Source organism: Leucopleurus acutus (genome assembly GCF_964270905.1).
Source record: "Leucopleurus acutus genome assembly, chromosome: 9".
In the NCBI taxonomy this organism is placed as follows: Eukaryota; Metazoa; Chordata; class Mammalia; order Artiodactyla; family Delphinidae; genus Leucopleurus; species Leucopleurus acutus.
In genome coordinates, this window is record NC_139144.1 from 58,102,169 (window position 1) to 58,120,306 (window position 18,138).

The 18,138-nt window shown below is 39.2% G+C and overlaps 1 protein-coding gene across 6 annotated transcripts in view; it reads right to left on the reverse strand.

The window, feature by feature from the left end:
- OSBPL3 (oxysterol binding protein like 3) overlaps positions 1 to 18,138 on the reverse strand; it is a 208,773-nt gene that overhangs the window by 30,443 nt on the left and 160,192 nt on the right. For all 6 annotated transcript variants that reach the window (XM_082845877.1, XM_082845874.1, XM_082845879.1 and 3 more), the window contains 4 exons: positions 13,749 to 13,883; positions 12,805 to 12,898; positions 8,956 to 9,206; positions 5,168 to 5,305 (listed from right to left, as the gene is read on the reverse strand). In XM_082845877.1, coding sequence (XP_082702003.1) covers positions 5,168 to 5,305; positions 8,956 to 9,206; positions 12,805 to 12,898; positions 13,749 to 13,883 — 618 coding nt within the window. The remainder of the gene's footprint in view (positions 1 to 5,167; positions 5,306 to 8,955; positions 9,207 to 12,804; positions 12,899 to 13,748; positions 13,884 to 18,138) is intronic.

Sequence of the window (18,138 nt, forward strand, 5' to 3'; positions counted from 1 at the left end):
AGAATTCAGAGTAATGATAGTGAAGATGATCCAGGACCTCGGAAAAAGAAGGGAGGCCAAGATTGAGAAGATGCAAGAAATGTTTAACAAAGACCTAGAAGAATTAAAGAACAAACAAACAGACATGAACAATACAATAAGTGAAATGAAAAATACACTAGAAGGAATCAATAGCAGAATAACCGAGGCAGAAGAACGAATATGTGACCTGGAAGACAGAATGGTGGAATTCACTGCTGCAGAACGGAATAGAGAAAAAAGAATGAAAAGAAATGAAGACAGCCTAAGAGACCTCTGGGAGAATATTAAATGCAACAACATTCGCATTATAGGGGTCCCAGAAGGAGAAGAGAGACAGAAAGGACCCGAGAAAATACTTGAAGGGATTATAGTCAAAAACTTCCCTAACATGGGAAAGGAAATAGCAACCCAACTCCAGGAAGGGCAGAGAGTCCCATACAGGAGAAATCCAAGGAGAAGCACACTGAGACACATGGTAATCAAATTGGCAAAAATTAAAGACAAAGAAAAATTACTGAAAGCAGCAAGGGAAAAATGACAAAAAACATACAAGGGAACTCCCATAAGGTTAACAGCTGATTTCTCAGCAGAAACTCTACAAGCCAGAAAGAAGGGAGTGGCATGATATACTTAAAGTGATGAAAGGGAAGAACCTACAACCAAGATTACTCTACCCAGCAAGGATCTCATTCAGATTCGATGGAGAAATCAAAAGCTTTACAGATAATCAAAAGCTAAGAGAATTCAGCACCACAAAACCAGCTCTACAACAAATGCTAAAGGAACTTCTCTAAGTGGGAAACACAAGAGAAGAAAAGGACCTACAAAAACAAACCCAAAACAATTAAGAAAATGGTCATAGTAACATACATATAATTACCTTAAATATGAATGGATTAAATGCTCCAACCAAAAGACACAGGCTTCCTGAATGGATACAAAAACAAGACCCATATATATGCTGACTACAAGAGACTGAAAGTGAGGGGATGGAAAAAGATATTCCATGCCAATGGAAATCAAAATAAAGCTGGAGTAGCAATACTCATATCAGACTTTAAAATAAAGACTTCAAAATAGACTTTAAAATAAAGAATGTTACAAGAGACAAGGAAGGACACTACATAATGATCAAGGGATCAATCGAAGAAGAAGATATAAAAATTATAAATATACATGCACCCAACATAGGAGCACCTCAATACATAAGGCAACTGCTAACCGCTATAAAAGAGGAAATCGACAGTAACACAATAATAGTGGGGGACTTAACACCAATCGACAGATCAACCAAACAGAAAATTAATAAGGAAATACAAGCTTTAAATGACACAACAGACCAGATAGATTTAATTGACATTTATAGGACATTCCATCCGAAAACAGCAGATTACACTTTCTTCTCAAGTGCGCATGGAACATTCTCCAGGATAGATCATATCTTGGGTCACACATCAAGCCTCAGTAAATTTAAGAAAATTGAAATCATATCAAGCATCTTTTCTAACCACAACATCATTAGATTAGAAATCAATTACAGGGGAAAAAACGTAAAAAACACAAACACATGGAGGCTAAACAATACGTTACTAAATAACCAAGAGATCACTGAAGAAATCAAAGAGGAAATAAAAAAATACCTAGAGACAAATGACAAGGAAACCATGATGATCCAAAACCTATGGGATGCAGCAAAAGCAGTTCTAAGAGGGAAGTTTATAGCTATACAAGCCTACCTCAGGAAACAAGAAAAATCTCAAGCAAACAATCTAACCTTACACCTAAAAGAACTATAGAAAGAAGAACAAACAAAACCCAAAGTTAGCAGAAGAAAAGAAATCATAAAGATCAGAGCAGAAATAAATGAAATAGAAACAAAGAAAACAATAGCAAAGATCAATAAAACTAAAAGCTGGCTCTTTGAGAAGATAAACAAAATTGATAAACCATTAGCCAGACTCATCAAGAAAAAGAGGAAGAGGACTCAAATCAACAGAATTAGAAATGAAAAAGGAGAAGTTATAACAGACACCACAGAAATACAAAGCAGCCTAAGAGACGACTACAAGCAACTCTATGCCAATAAAATGGACAACCTGAAGAAATGGACAAATTCTTAGAAAGGTATAACCTTCCAAGACTGAAACAGGAAGAAACAGAAAATATGAACAGACCAATCACAAGTAATGAAATTGAAAGTGTGATTAAAAATCTTCCAACAAACAAAAGTCCAGGACCAGATGGCTCCACAGGTGAATTCTATCAAACATTCAGAGTAGAGCTAACACCCATCCTTCTCAAGCTCTTCCAAAAAATTGCAGAGGAAGGAACACTCCCAAACTCATTCTATGAGGCCACCATCACCCTGATACCAAAACCATACGAAGCTACTACAAAAAAAGAAAATTACAGACCAATATCACTGATGAATATAGATGTAAAAATCCTCAGCAAAATACTAGCAAACAGAATCCAACAACACATCAAAAGGATCATACACTATGATCAAGGGGAATTTATCCCAGGGATGCAAGGATTCTACAATATACACAAATCAATCAATGTGATATACCATATCAACAAACTGAAGAAGAAAAACCATATGATCATCTCAATAGATGCAGAAAAAGCTTTTGACAAAATTCAACATCCATTTATGATAAAAGCTTTCCAGAAAGTGGGCATAGAGGGAACCTACCTCAACATAATAAAGGCCATATACAACAAACCCACAGCAAAGATCATTCTCAATGGTGAAAAACTGAAAGCATTTCCTCTAAGATCAGGAACAAGACAAGGATGTCCACTCTCACCACTATTATTCAACATAGTTTTGGAAGTCCTAGCCACGGCAATCACAGAAGAAAAAGAAATAAAAGGAATACAAATTGGAAAAGAAAAAGTAAAACTGTCACTGTTTGCAGATGACATGATATACTATACATAGAGAATCCTAAAGATGCCACCAGAAAACTACTAGAGCTAATCAATGAATTTGGTAAAGTTGCAGGATACAAAATTAATGCACAGAAATCTCTTGCATTGCTATATACTAATAATGAAAAATCTGAAAGAGAAATTAAGGAAACACTCCCATTTATCATTGCAACAAAAAGAATAAAATACCTAGGAATAAAGCTACCTAGGGAGACAAAGGACCAGTATGCAGAAAACTGTAAGACACTGATGAAAGAAATTAAAGATGATACCAACAGATGGAGAGATACACCATGTTCTTGGATTGGAAGAATCAATATTATGAAAATGCCTAAACTACATAAAGGAATCTACAGATTCAATGCAATCCCTAACAAATTACCAATGGCAGTTTTTACAGAACTAGAACAAAAAATCTTAAAATTTGTATGGAGACACAAAAGACCCCGAATAGCCAAAGCAGTCTTGAGAAAGAAAAACGGAGCTGGAGGAATCAGATTCCCTGACTTCTGACTATACTACAAAGCTACAGTAATCAAGACAATATGGTACTGGCAAAAAACAGAAATATAGATCAATGGAAAAAGATAGAAAGCCCAGAGATAAACCCACGCACCTATGGCCAACTAATCTATGACAAAGGAGGCAAGGATATACAATAGAGAAAAGACAGTCTTTTCAATAAGTGGTGATGGGAAAACTGGACAGCTACATGTAAAAGAATGAAATTAGAACACTTCCTAACACCAGACACAAAAATAAACGGATTAGATGGATTAGATGGATTAGAGACCTAAATGTAAGACTGGACACTATAAAACTCTTAGAGGAAAACTTAGGAAGAACACTCTTTGACATAAATCACAGCAAGATCTTTTTTGATCCACCTCCTAGAGTAATGGAAATAAAAACAAAAATAAACAAATGGGACCTAATGAAACTTAAAAGCTTTTGCACAGCAAAGGAAACCATAAACAAGATGAAAAGACAACCCTCAGAAGGGGAGGAAATATTTGCAAATGAATCGACGGACAAAGGATTAATCTCCAAAGCATACAGGCAACTCATGCAGCTCAATATCAAAAGAACAAACAACCGAATCCAAAAATGGGCAGAAGACCTAAATAGACATTTCTCCAAAGAAGACATACAGATGGCCGAGAAGCACATGAAAAGCTGCTCAACATCACTAATTATTAGAGAAATGCAAATCAAAACTACAATGAGGTATCACCTCACACCAGTTAGAATGGGCATCATCAGAAAATGTACAAACAACAAATGCTGGAGAGAGTGTGGAGAAAAGGGAACCCTCTTGCACTGTTGGTGGGAATGTAAATTGTTACAGCCACTATGGAGAACAGTATGGAGGTTCCTTAAAAAACTAAAAATAGAACTACCATATGACCCAGCAATCCCACTACTGGGCATATACCCTGAGAAAACCATAATTCAAAAAGACACATGCACCCCAATGTTCACTGCGGCACTATTTACAATAGCCAGGTCATGGAAGCAACATAAATGCTCATTGACAGTGGAATGGATAAAGAAGATGTGGCACATTTATACAATGGAATATTACTCAGCCATAAAAAGGAACGAAATTGGGTCATTTGTTGAGACGTGGATGGACCTAGAGACTGTCATACAGAGTGAATTAAGTCAGAAAGAGAAAAACAAATATCGTATATTAGCGCATATATGTGGAACCTAGAAAAATGGTACAGATGAACCGGTCTGCAGGGCAGAAACTGAGAGACAGATGTATACAACAAACGTATGGACACCAAGGGGGGAAAGCGGCAGGGGGTGGGGATGGTGGTGTGCTGAATTGGGCGGGTGATTGGGATTAACATGTATACACTGATGTGTATAAAACTGATGACTAATAACAACCTGCTGTATAAAGAAATAAATAAAATTAAATTAAAAAAAAAAAAGTCCCTCTCCACTACAACTTTCAACAGGAAGGGCTCTGACGATGCATATGGCCAAACAAGCCTCAGCCTGGCTAGCGCATTTATGCCCATGGGTGGCGGAGAGGTTTCAGTAGAAGGAAACTGATCCCTCTCTTTATGTGTAAAGGCACTGTAATTATCTCAGTTGCTTTGAAGCCAGTGAAAGGTGGAATACAAATATTTCAAAAGCACATTTAGTGGGAGGCATAAGCAACTTCTCCCAACAAACAAAAAGGGTGTATACCCACCTGTTCTGAAAAAAACTGGAAGCCCTTGTCCTCACGAATACACTCATATGTTTCTCCAAGAACTGGATTAAAGGGCTTGCTCCCAGCGCGGAAGTAGCTAGATGCATATGCAGACACGGCAAAGGCTGCCACGTACACCTAGCGAGAGCGGAGAGAACCTGGTTATTTCTCCATCACCAAGAAATCTATTTGTACGAACAAAGACATGAACAAAATAAAACCTCTCTTTCTCTCTTTACAATTTATCTCGAAAAGCCAAAGATTTGTCCCTGGTTTAAAGACACCCAAACCGACTTTGGTTTCAAGTTGTAGGTTTAAATAGTGTTCATTTTGGCCCAGGCACAAGTGGACTAGACCTTTTCAGATTGTCCATTTAGTCTGATGCCTGCAAGATGCCTTTCAAGATGGGGAGTCAGTCCCTCTAAACCAGCCACTGTCTGAGAATCCTGAGGTCGTGCTAAGGCTTTTGAGGAGGAGAGGGACGAAGAGTATTAAAAAAGCTAAACTTCCCTCAAAATTCAGGAATAAGCCACAGGGAACTCCGCTCAATACTCCGTAGTAACCTAAATGGGAAAAGAACTTAAAAAAGAATTGATACATGTATTATATGTATAACTGGAATCACTTTGCTGCACACCTGAAACTAACACAACGTTGCTTATCAACTCTACTCCAATATAAAAAAAAAAAATTCAGGAATAAGCATCCTAAGTTTAATCATTCACAATTTGATATTGTAGAAACCAAAAAAACCCCTCATTTTGACCAAAGAAAATCTGTGGGAGTCATTTCCTGTGCCTGGGACAGAGCACAGTGCCTTTTAAGAAGTTCTGCTTTTCTGGGAGGAAAAATGAAAACTCAAAAAGGAAAAGGAAGGAAAACTATAAGTGAACACGAAATGAGCAAAATCCTTTAATGGCTGTGGCCGTGAGGGTCTCAGCATTTTCCACAGCTCCCCTTTCAGGGCAACAAAGAGCCACAGTTCAGGCACACCTCGTTTTATTGTGCTTTACTTCATTGTGCTTTGTAGAAACTTCGTTTTTTATAAATTGAAGGTTTGTGGCAACCTTGCATCAAGTAAGTCTATTGGCACCATTTTTCCAACATTTGCTCACTTCATGTCTCTGTGTCCCATTTTGATACTTCTCACATTATTTCAAACTTTTTCATTATTATTATACTTGTTATGGTGATCTGTGATCAGTGACGTTACTACCACCACTCAATGAAGGCTCTGGTGCATTGATGGTAAGCATTTTTTAGCAATAAAGTATTTTTTTTTGCGGTACGTGGGCCTCTCACTGTTGTGGCCTCTCCTGCTGCGGAGCACAGGCTCTGGACGTGCAGGCTCAGTGGCCATGGCCCACGGGCCCAGCCGCTCCGCAGCATGTGGGATCTTCCTGGACCGGGGCACGAACCCGCGTCCCCTGCATCGGCAGGTGGACTCTCAACCACTGCACCACCAGGGAAGCCCAATAAAGTATTTTTTAAGTTAAGGTGTATACCTTGTTTCTTTTAGAGATAATGCTATTGTACACTTAATAGACTATGGTATAGTGTAAACATAACTTTTATATGCACTGGGAAACCAAAAAATTCATGTGACCCTCTTTATTGTAATATTTGCTTTATCACAGTGGTCTGGAACCAAATTCGCAATATCTCTGAGGTGTGTCTGTATCCTTTTTGGTCTTTTGAGGGGCAAGGGGCAAAAAATTAAACCTAAGTAGCAATAGCAAATTTTCCTTTCTAGTACAGAATAATAATCTCAATATTTCCTCTTCTCAGCTCATTTCATGAAGTTTCTTATATTGGAAAAAAAAAGCTATGTGCCTTTCTTAAATGTTCACCAGTCACATAACTTTCAACAGCCTTTTGAAAACTGGTCCCACCTTACCACCTCACACTAAAGTGTATAGAACACTCTAGAGCAGCTGGAGAGCTTATAAAGATCAATTTGCTGTGCTCAGTTCTGTCTGTTCTTGAAACCTGGGTATCTTGTTCCTCTCTCTGCTTCCTCAGATGTCTGTTACCTGATAAACAGCAAGGTCACACGTCTACATGGAATGCTGAATCAACCCTGAATCACCTTCACAATTTAACATATAACACATTTATAAAAGAATCTGGTATCGTTCATGATGTAGGGGGAGAGAGGAGGGAGGCAGCAGGCAGAACGAAGCATCCTCCTTGTGGGCTGACCATATGAGAGAGAATCTCTGCAGGGGTAGAGCTGACCTTCATACTCAGAGCAGTAAACACAATCCATGGGCTAGGTTCGTCCTCAATTCTTTCCTGAACTTTCCCTTCCTAATGTACTGGTGCCTTTCCTCAAACTTCTTCTCAACGTCAATGACACCACTCAATCAGCTGCCATCCGAAGGGTCTCTAAATTGCTACGAGAGTGAAACACCTTTTAAGGATGCTTTCATCTTCAGAGCCAATCATTTTCTTTAAAGAAAAGCACTGTCCACGAATGATAACTTTTAACACTTGCCTTGGCAGCTAATTGCCTCCCTTTGTTCACAGAAATTCTCTGGGGAAGAGTAACAAAGAAGACAAAAAATAAACAGCTTGTTTTTCTCTCCTACTCTGATTATCATTAGTATCAAGAAAGAAAATCTCTTTGATGGGAGAAGTCCCAGGAGACAGTATGGGATGAGACAGGAATGTCTCTTTCAACCAGTAGTTAAGATTTTCCCTTAATCCTCAAATCACTGAAGAAATTGAAGTTTCAATGAGGGTTTAAACTGCAGAATGTGTACAATTTAGAAAACAATGGCCTCCAACCGTGAGAGGTGATGTATAGCTGGGTCCCTCCCTGAGGCTGGGGGCGTGCTGTCCCACTTAGCCAATCAGCAAATGCCTAGGGCAGAGATGCTGCATTTGGCGGAAGACACTCACGTCCCAGCATCCCACACAAACAATGACCTTTCTGTTGAGCAGGTAACACACCAGGAGGCAAAAGGAGGAAGAGACACTAAGTTTTGAAGAACAAATAGCCACAGTCACAGAAAGGGCTGATTTGGCCACAGTCTTGCCACTAAGGTACCCCTAACCCCATCCCCACAAGACAGGGGAAGGATGAGAAATACTTGGAGACCCCTTCATCAGAAGCCCCAGCACTTGATTAGAATCCATACTGAGTAGAGAACAGAAGGTTAATCTTTCTAGGATGAGGTTTTCTTAAAAAAACGTATTCTATAAAATAAGAAGTGTGTGTGTGGGATCAACTATACTCTGATAAAAATTAATTCAAAAAAAAAGAAGTGTGGGGGGTGGGGAGAAGAATCTTTCTGATGTGAAACCTGTGAGTGAATGATATTTTCTAAAAATTTAGGAGCCGATAGGACAATTCCAAAAATAAACAAAAACGTTCTCAAGGGAAATTTACCCTGGATGAAACAAAACAAAACAAATGAACCAGCTCCAAAAATTAAGTTCTATCCGCTCAGGGTAGTAAAAATAAATACTCAGACAGCCCTCAAGACATGTCTTCCAGCCAGGCAATATCAGAACAATCCCATGGAAGGTTCTGGAGAAAGAGGAAGCCCGAAACCACAGAGCAGAACTAGCCCCAGGCCGCAGCTGTCACAGGGAAGCCGCGCCCAGTGGCAATCCCTGACCAGGTGACTGAAAACAGCCAGGCGGAGGGGAAGCGGAGGTGGCTGGGAAATGAACCGATCTGACGGGCAATCCAGATGGGAACCGGAGGGACAGGAGCCCTGGCTGTGCCCGTCTTGGCTCTGCGGGACCCTGGGAGTGGCCACCACGCCTGCGGTGCTCACCATCCTCTCCAGGGCACTGGGCGTCTGGGCAGCCTTGTCCAGGAGCTCGCTGTACTCCAGCTCCTCACACAGCCTCTGCAGCGTGTTGAGGGGCTCGTTGAGTTCCACCGGCATGGCCACCTTAGACAGGTCCTTCCCGATGTTCGTTCTCAGGATGTTCCACAAGCTGACGTTACCGGACTTGGGGCACGGGGCCGGCAAGCACGTTCTTCTTTTGGACTTGACTTCCCCTACACTTTGGAGAACAGGCTCTGAAAGGGAAATAAGTCTGGTTGCCTTATAAGGATTTTCATTTTATTTTAAAATGGAAAAAAAATCCACCTTACTGAGCAAGTACGCCATGATACTATTAATCTCAGTTATCCAGAGTATGGCTGAAGTCAGGAAATAAAAAGAATTCTGAGCAGCTAAATGAAGTACAAAAAATTATAAGCACTAAAACTCGTGGACTTTATTCATGGGGAGGTCTTCATACTCCTAATCAAAGGCTAGTTCCTCATAGCTTCTATGCACTTAGAATAAAACTGGAAACTGGATTGCTATGCCCAGAGCGGTTACTTTTAAACTCTTTAAAAGCACTTCAAGTTCTGATAAAAACTTTTAAAGTCTTTAAAAAAAATCGTTTCCAATTCTGGTAAAACAATTGTGTTTATATTATAGGAAAATTATAAAGGAAACAAAAGTCATCCAATAACCCACTACCCAGAAATAGTAGCCATTTATATTTTGGAGTATTTTCATTTAGTGTTTTCTCCATATAGCTGACAATGTTTGTATAGTTGAATGTTTTGCTTAATCAGTTAACATAAATATTTTTCCATGTTATTTAAAATTCTTCTAAAACATCATTTTTAATGACTGTAAAACAATTCCACGCTATGGATAAACTATAATGTATTGAATTATTCATCTGTTGTTGGACTTTTAGATTTGTTTCAATGTTTTGCTAAAAAAAAGTAGTGAATATTCCTATTCTTAGATATTTAATTATATCTGATTATTTTCTTAGAATATACAGAAGTGGGAATCATATACTGATTCATATGATCATACTGCTCTTCAAAAAGGCTGTATCAGTTTCCCATTTATCAGCAAGCATATACCAGTGTCCATATTCTGAGACCATTCCAGGCTTGTCAGCATTCATTCTGAATTCTTGGCAAATCGTTAGGTGGACAGCGCTATCTCCTTGTTTTAACCTACATTAAAAAAATTCCTAGTGTGGTCTGGAATGCTTTCATGAACATTTCTTCTTTTCTGAATTGTCCGCTTTCCTATTGATATATTAAGACATAATCTTTTGTTTTTGTATTTGTTTTACAAGTTAATCCCCATCTGACATTTATCTTTACATTTGGTCTGTGCAGTTTTTTAATGAATGAAACATTTACATCTTAGGTTTTTACACCTATCAATCTTTTCCTTTGTGACAACTTGCATTACCTCATGCTCTGGAATTCTTTTCCCACCCCAACATAGCCTATTTTCAAATGAAATCTTTTGCATGACATCAACATATGAGAAAGTGGTATTTTATTATAGAGCCGATCACTGAATAACGAGGTTGCTTTGATGAACAGGAGAATATGAAAGTGAGGTCATACTTTGAAGTCTCATGTTCATCTAAGCAACCAATTAAATTCTGAATTTGTTTTAATTGCTCAACACGGGCAAAAATCAAGTAAATAGCTGCAAATGATGACCGTCTTTAAAAACAGCATTCCATGTAATCTCAAAATACTTTCTTTGATTACACTAAATTTTGAAAGAATACTATACTACTGCTACTACTAATGGCTAATACATACCTAGCTTTTACTCTGTGACAGCCTTTCAAGAATTGTACATATATTATCTCACTTATCCTTTGCAACAACCTCTTGAGATAAACAGAATTATTATCCCCATTTTACAGATGAAGAAACTGAGGCACAGAGAAATTAAGTAACTTGCCCTAGGACACATAACCAGTGAGTGGCAGGGCTGGAGTTAACCGAGGAAATCTGGTCCCTGAATCTATATTCCTAACCACTGAACCTCCACACAGCACCCATCACAGTGACAGATCCTATTATGTGCCTACCGATTTGGGTGGGGGGGGGTAAATTAATAGGAAACATTCTAAATACCTACCATTTACTAAGGGCTCAAAGAAATTCTAGTATGGTAATTTATCAAGACCTGGATAAATCCTATTTCCTTCTGTAGGCAATACTGTGTCCTAAGATGCAAGGTTTATTTCTACATACAATCTTTTCAGTAGAGTACTGATGTGCAGAAATCTAATCTTCCAAATACTGCCAAAGAAGAAAGCTAGGTTTGGCCCAGTGTTTGTTCAAGCTAAGAAAATGTTGGTCAGTAATCTAGCGAAATGGCTGTGGAATAAGACAGAGAGACAGCCTTCACCTCTTATATGCTTTTCCTGGCTGGTGTCAACTCAGCACAGCTGTGGTCTTAGGTTCGGGGGCAAGTCCTCTGTTCCCAACTTCGACCTCTGAACCTCTATACCTCTGTTCCTCTTGGCCCCCTCCCTAAGGCCTCAAACAGAAGGAGGACTTCAGCATTTGTTCGTCTTCTTCATCCACAACGAGAGTTTCCATTTAGTGTGTGTGTGTGTGTGTGTGTGTGTGTGTGTGTGTGTGTGTGTGTGTGTGTGTGTGTGTGTGTTGTTTGCCAAGGGAATAAGTGATGCCTCCTCATTTCTCTTTCAACTTGCCTCCTTATTTTTCTACGAAAACAAGTAGCGCATGAATGTGCTCCTATATTACTGGTCTTTGCCTTTAAATCACTGGTTCTCAGACTTTTCCACCAAAGGATTAATCTCTCCAGAAACAATTCAAGGAAGATACAGAGCATAATGAGCTTCTGACTTCTAGCAGGTGTGATGCTGAAAGGATATTCTTTCAGAGAACAGTAAATTTACCTGCCTTTTTTGTAGTCCCCCAAAGAGTAGGCTTTTTGACATTCAGATAACAACTCATCATCATCGTATTTCACATACGTACTGAGCTGGCAAGCACTGATACATCAAAAAGGAACTGACGTGGTCCTTGTCTTCCATGTAGATATAAAAATATGTGGTGTTCTGGCATAGATAAATCCAGAGACCCCAGGCATGCTGAGTACCAAGACTGGGAGTATTTGATGCTGCAGGACTCATATAGAGACCTGTCCAGTGGGCAGATTCTTCTTAAGGATAGGTCACCTTCCTAAACAGGCTTCAGTCTGCTTACTGAACTCCTAAATCAGAGCTGTTTGGAGATAGCAGACATTCCAGGTACCCGCCACGGTTCCAGCTAACATTTCCTGGGCATCATTTTCAGTCTTGGGATCAACCAGTAATAAAGGGACATCTCAGGGTACCTTAAGCCCTACCCCCACAGGGGGAGCAGTTTGTTAACTCTCAAATGCGTTATCTTGAAGAATCGGAAGCTAAATTACCGCTTAGATCAGACCTTTTACAATATAAGTGCTATTGAATTCCTAAACTATGAAAACCACTAGAAACCTAAAGGAAAAAAGCTATATTCTAATATGTTTGCAGAGAGAATGTTGAACCAAATAAGGAACATCTGTAGTATTAATTTTTGATATTTATATGATAATTGGTATAACCTTACTTTATAAAATAGAAATTTGCACTAGCCAACAAATGTATTTGAATGAATAAATTTTTCACATGTGAGTGCCATGTCCCACCTAGATTATAAAACTTTGAGGGTGGGGACCATGTCTTAAGTTTCTGATGCAGACTTGCTAAGTTCTCTGTTTGCAGCAGGTACCCTATGCATGTTTACTAGTATTCTGTAAAGATCCAAACACTCAGAGATCAAACAATTTAAATCTTACCCAAAGTCTGTCTCTCATTATCTAAATCATTACTGAGATTATCTAAGGAAAGGTTGTCACTTATGTCACTGACATATGAATCATCTTCAGACATCTATGGGAAAGAAGAAATAATATACATTAGAGTAGACAAGCCAGATTTCATAAAGCCTTTACTTCAAATGATCAAATATTTTAGACCACACATTATAAACCTATAGAAATGATTTTGGATGCTGTTTTCATAAAGGCCCATACACCAGTCTGCCTAGGGGATGCTCACAGAAAATATGTTATTAAAATTCTTATACATTCTTGATTCATTCTCACAAGGAAAACACATGTGAACCCCAGATTTTAGTTATTATAAAAATTCTTATTAATTCTGACTGCTTTTTCAGAATTTGTTAGCGTTTGACTAGAAAGAGTTACAAATTGTCTTTTAACTATTTGTGAATAAAAGTATCTTCTATGGAAATTAATAGATAAAAAATATTAGAACTTCTATACCGAAGGGGTAAAATGATCAGTACTCACACTCAGAACATAATTATAAATTAATTATAACAACCATATTGTAATAACTATAATAACCATAATTATAAATTACTATAGAGCAAATTCAATGAGGAGAAAATATACAAGGTGCTAACTTCTGAACCTGTAGTGGAAATAATACATTATCAAACAGCTAATAGTCAAAATCATTAACCTACAATTGAAAAGAGGTATAACAAATCAAGTAACAGAAACCAGGATGTGCCCAACACCTACTTTCATAATTTTTGTTCCCGATGATCTTGTATCTTTTTATGCTTTTTGAGGTATGAGTTATAAGAAGATCCTCAGAATGTAATGATAAAAGGGAGCCATTGAGTTTAGTGTTTCTAAATATGGGTATTTACTGAACAGGTAAAGCAGCAAAAGAGATTCTGGAGGCACCTAACTGAAAACAGTGGTCAAACCTCATTTTCTGAAGAGCTTGGAGACAACAGAACTTCCTGTGCATCAAAAAACTCTGAAAGAGAGTCAGTGACGGAGAGCCTGCTTTCGTTGGAAAGCTGATGGACCAGAGTTCGATTGTCATCTCTGGAGTTTTCCTATTTGAAACACAAAACCAAAAATGCATATATTTAGAAACAGTCTCAAGAGAAGCAAAATAAACAACTGATTTTGCTGCACAATACACACGGTCACAGGCCCAGGCAAACAAGCGGCTCAAAACAGAGGGCAGGTTCAAAGTTGAGGAGAAGCAAACCTCACACAAAACACGGTGAAAAGCCTACGTCTCCCCCAAATGGGCACCTTGTTTACAGGCACTATCACAGCTCAGGCACACACAACAAACCTCAAAGCAAAAAAAAGTGTGCAGGTCAGTTTTTATTCCACTTAAGATGGGAAAAATTCCAACACTCTCTGAATCATATCCTCTTATTCTCTACCACTGCAGGATGTTTCTTTTCATCCTAAAATTTCCTCTGAATTGTACTCAATGCATGTCCTTGCATGGCTGGTTCAGAGCGACACAGGTTTCTTCTGCCTCAATTCTCTCGCAGAGGCCAGTGTGCTGCTCATGAGGCGTCCCTTGACAAATAAACAGTGTGTTTCGGTCCAGAAGTGCCCCTGGTGGTAGATCATTCATTATTCATGGATGAATGAGATAAATTCTTTGTCTGTCTCTCTCCAACCACACAGGCTGCAAGGGAAGGAAGTCCCCAATCCCCTTCCCACCCTCTCTGCAAACAACACAATAGAATATAGGGATTTTCTCCTCTTGCTGGCCCTCCATCCCTTGAGTCACTGACTCTGGACTTTTCCTCTGGAAAGGACCTAAATACTTTGGGAATATGTTTTGTATGCTATTTGCAAGTGAAAATTCAATTTAACTCAAGAAATTGAGCAACTGCATTGTGCCTGTCATGGCGGGATACGATGACGAAGACAAGGTTTTTGGCCCGAGTAAGTGGTGTAGAGGACGCATCCAACACACATGAGCCCAAGACTATGGAACAGAAAGCGCTACAGAAGTGGACAGGAAGGAGAGGTTGATTCTATTAGGGGGGCTTTGGTTGGGGGGGGCTTCACAGAAGAGGTGATGCCTAACTAGACCTTGAGGAATGAGAACATACTGAGGACGACATGATTTGATTCCTTTGAATCAGAGAAGACTGTCACCTGAACTTCCTGACAGTTCATATTTCTCACGGGGCTGATAAAGGAGCTGCTTATATATCCTTATGTATTTGATAAATGAGTCGCAGAATAATTTGGGAAACAAAAGTTAACGCATATTATGTCTTTCCCAGAAGTTCTATGAGTTCAGGACACACTCCTCAGCCTCATAAAATAGAGATGCTCTAACAGGAGGGCCCCAGCAGACGTTCATAATTAATAAAGGTCAAATGGTCTCTTTATGGAATGTTTACTTCAGGAACACATTGTATCCCTTTCTCTTCTAGACAAGGTATTCATTGAAAGATCCTACCCATTTTAATATCCCTACAGCCTTTTGAAAAGCAGGCTTCTTCTCCATGCTAACAAACAAGATCACTTAGGATCTATAAATAAGCATCACATCTGTCACCTTTGAAGGAAAGGTCTCTCTCCTCAAAAGAGGAGACATGGTAATGAATAACTGAGCTCCCTTAATGTTCACTGAAACAACAGAACAGTCCTGTGTCTTTGCTGTGTCACTGCCACATAAGACTCTAATGATTTATTTACTTGTTCTCCTCATTAATTTATTAATAGTCACTCTGGCTCTTTCTGTATTTCTTCTTCCTAGGCTGATGGGTCAGGAGGATTTCTTGCCTGATCAACAGTGAAAATAGCACGCCTGGCCCCAGCCCTTTCTGCTGTTCCATTACTCCAGCAACTTCCTATTGATAGTCACCGAAAACTCAACAGGACTGCAGGAGCCTCCAGCCCTCAGCCCAGTGTCCTGCACAGCCCAGGACCTCATGTATTAAAATATTAATCTAGTCAGTTCAATTTAATCATATCCCCTCAAGTTTGTAAGGTATAAGTGGTTGTTTATCTTTTTTTACATTACAAAAAGATAGAGAAAAAGGAGGGAAGGGAACACGCATAATCCCATCACACTAAATCAACCACCATAGGCATTTTGATACATTTCTCTCCAATCCTTTTTATACATATAGCTTTGCTTTGTTTTGAAATAGTTGTCATCTATCTACCTAATTTTATAAATTTCCTCCAAACAACATTGCACCATAACTTCAGTGACATGGACATATATACACATAAATACACATATTTACCAAATGTAAAATAGATAGCTAGTAGGAAGCAGCCACATAGGACAGGGAGATCAGCTTTGTGACCACCTAGAGGGGTGGGATAGGGAGGGTGGGAGGGAGACGCAAGAGGGAAGAGATATGGGGATATATGTATATGTATAGCTGATTCACTTTGTTATAAAGCAGAAACTAACACACCATTGCAAAGCAGTTATACTCCAGTAAAGATGTTTTAAAAAATTAAATTAAATTAACACTTGTTCTGAGGATAAAGGTAGTACGTGCTCAAAATAGAAAATACAGAAAGATGTAAATAACATAAATATCACTTAAAATCCATCACCCAGATGTGGCCCCTATTAACCTGTCAGTGTATTTTTTGTATTAAAATATTTGTATATAGATTTTTTTTTAGTTTGAAAAACTGGGATCACACTGTACATAGTCTTTATTTAGTCTGCCACATTCACTTAACATTATATTGTGAACTTCTCCCTAGGCTGCTAAAATTTCTCTGAGACAATGAACTTTACTTGATAGATTTACTATATATGTGTGTCACAGAGTAACCATGTCATTTATTGGAAATTAAGGGTGTTTCCAAATTTGTAAAGATGGTGAACACGTTTGCAAATGTGTCTTCGTTCGTATGTCATTATTTCTTATAATCAGTTCTCAGAAGTAATTATTAAAAATGTTTAAGGCAGGGCTTCCCTGGTGGCGCAGTGGTTGAGAGTCTGCCTGCCCATGCAGGGGACACGGGTTCGTGCCCCGGTCCGGGAAGATCCCACATGCCGCGAAGCGGTTGCGCCCGTGAGCCATGGCCGCTGAGCCTGTGCTCCGCAACGGGAGAGGCCACAACAGTGAGAGGCCCGCGTACCGCAAAAAAAAAAAAAAAAAAAAAATCCAAATCTAGTCAACATTTCTTTTGTAATTTTTTCTATTGCTTCCACATTTAGGAAGTCCTCCCTACTCTAGCCATTTGTTAAACATTTAAATCAATATTTTTCAGTTTGAATTTCATTCATTAGTGATTCATTTTAGTGTGCAATGGAAAGATTTCTTTATTTTTTTTTTAAATTTTTTGGCTGCGTTGGGTCTTTGTTGCTGCCCATGGGCTTTCTCTAGTTGCAGCGAGCGGGGTCTGCTCTTCGTTGAGGTGCGTGGGCCTCTCATTGCGGTGGCTTCTGTTGCTGTGGAGCACGGGCTCTAGGCACGCAGGCTTCAGTAGTCGTGGCTCACAGGCTGTAGAGCGCAGGCTCAGTAGTTGTGGAGCACGGGCTTAGTTGCTTCGTAGCATGTGGGATCTTCCCAGATCTGGGCTTTAGTCTCCTTGTCTCCAAAATGAAACTACCATCACCTACCTCATAGAGCTGTGGTTAGGATTTTGTGAGACAATGCATTTAAGTGCACATGGAATATAGCAAACGAGCAATGAAAAGAATCAAAAGTCTTGTTTTAGAGTTTTCTTTCAAGTTCTTGCTTGTTTGGTCTCTTAAATGGACTTTAGATTTAGTAGGATATTATCCCGAAAGTCACTTGGCCTTTCATTTGGAGTCTAAAATAACATAAAATAATCTAAGCACTCATACTTCATAATAGTAAATGTTCAGATTCAGAAATTTAAAATAGAAGGACTTGATAGGATATGAGAGTAATTTTTGATAGGAGGGGAGATTTTAGAATCCAGGTAGATTTTAGAACACCAAAGATGGGTAATTTGTGCAGCTAAAAGGTAACAGAAGGGAAGCAAAGAAAGTAAGAGGGCCTAAAAACAGAGCACCCTGGGCTGACCCCAGTGTGGGAACTGTCATTCCCACAGTGTTTGAGAAGCCTGTGAGCTACCCAAGGAAAGGACATTGGAGTCGAGCTTTCAGGCTCTGGGGCGGCCATTTCCACTCACTCTCTTATTTCCTGAGGGCAACAATGACTTTTCCCATACTGGGAAAGTCAGCCTTTCCTTTTCACACTCTGTGAGAAGCAGGATAAAACATGGAAAACAGAAAATCACTGAAAGAGGAACTAGATCAGTGAGACAAGCAAATCATCAATTCAAGACACTAGCAGGCTGTTTTGGAAGCTGTGAGCTTGAGGG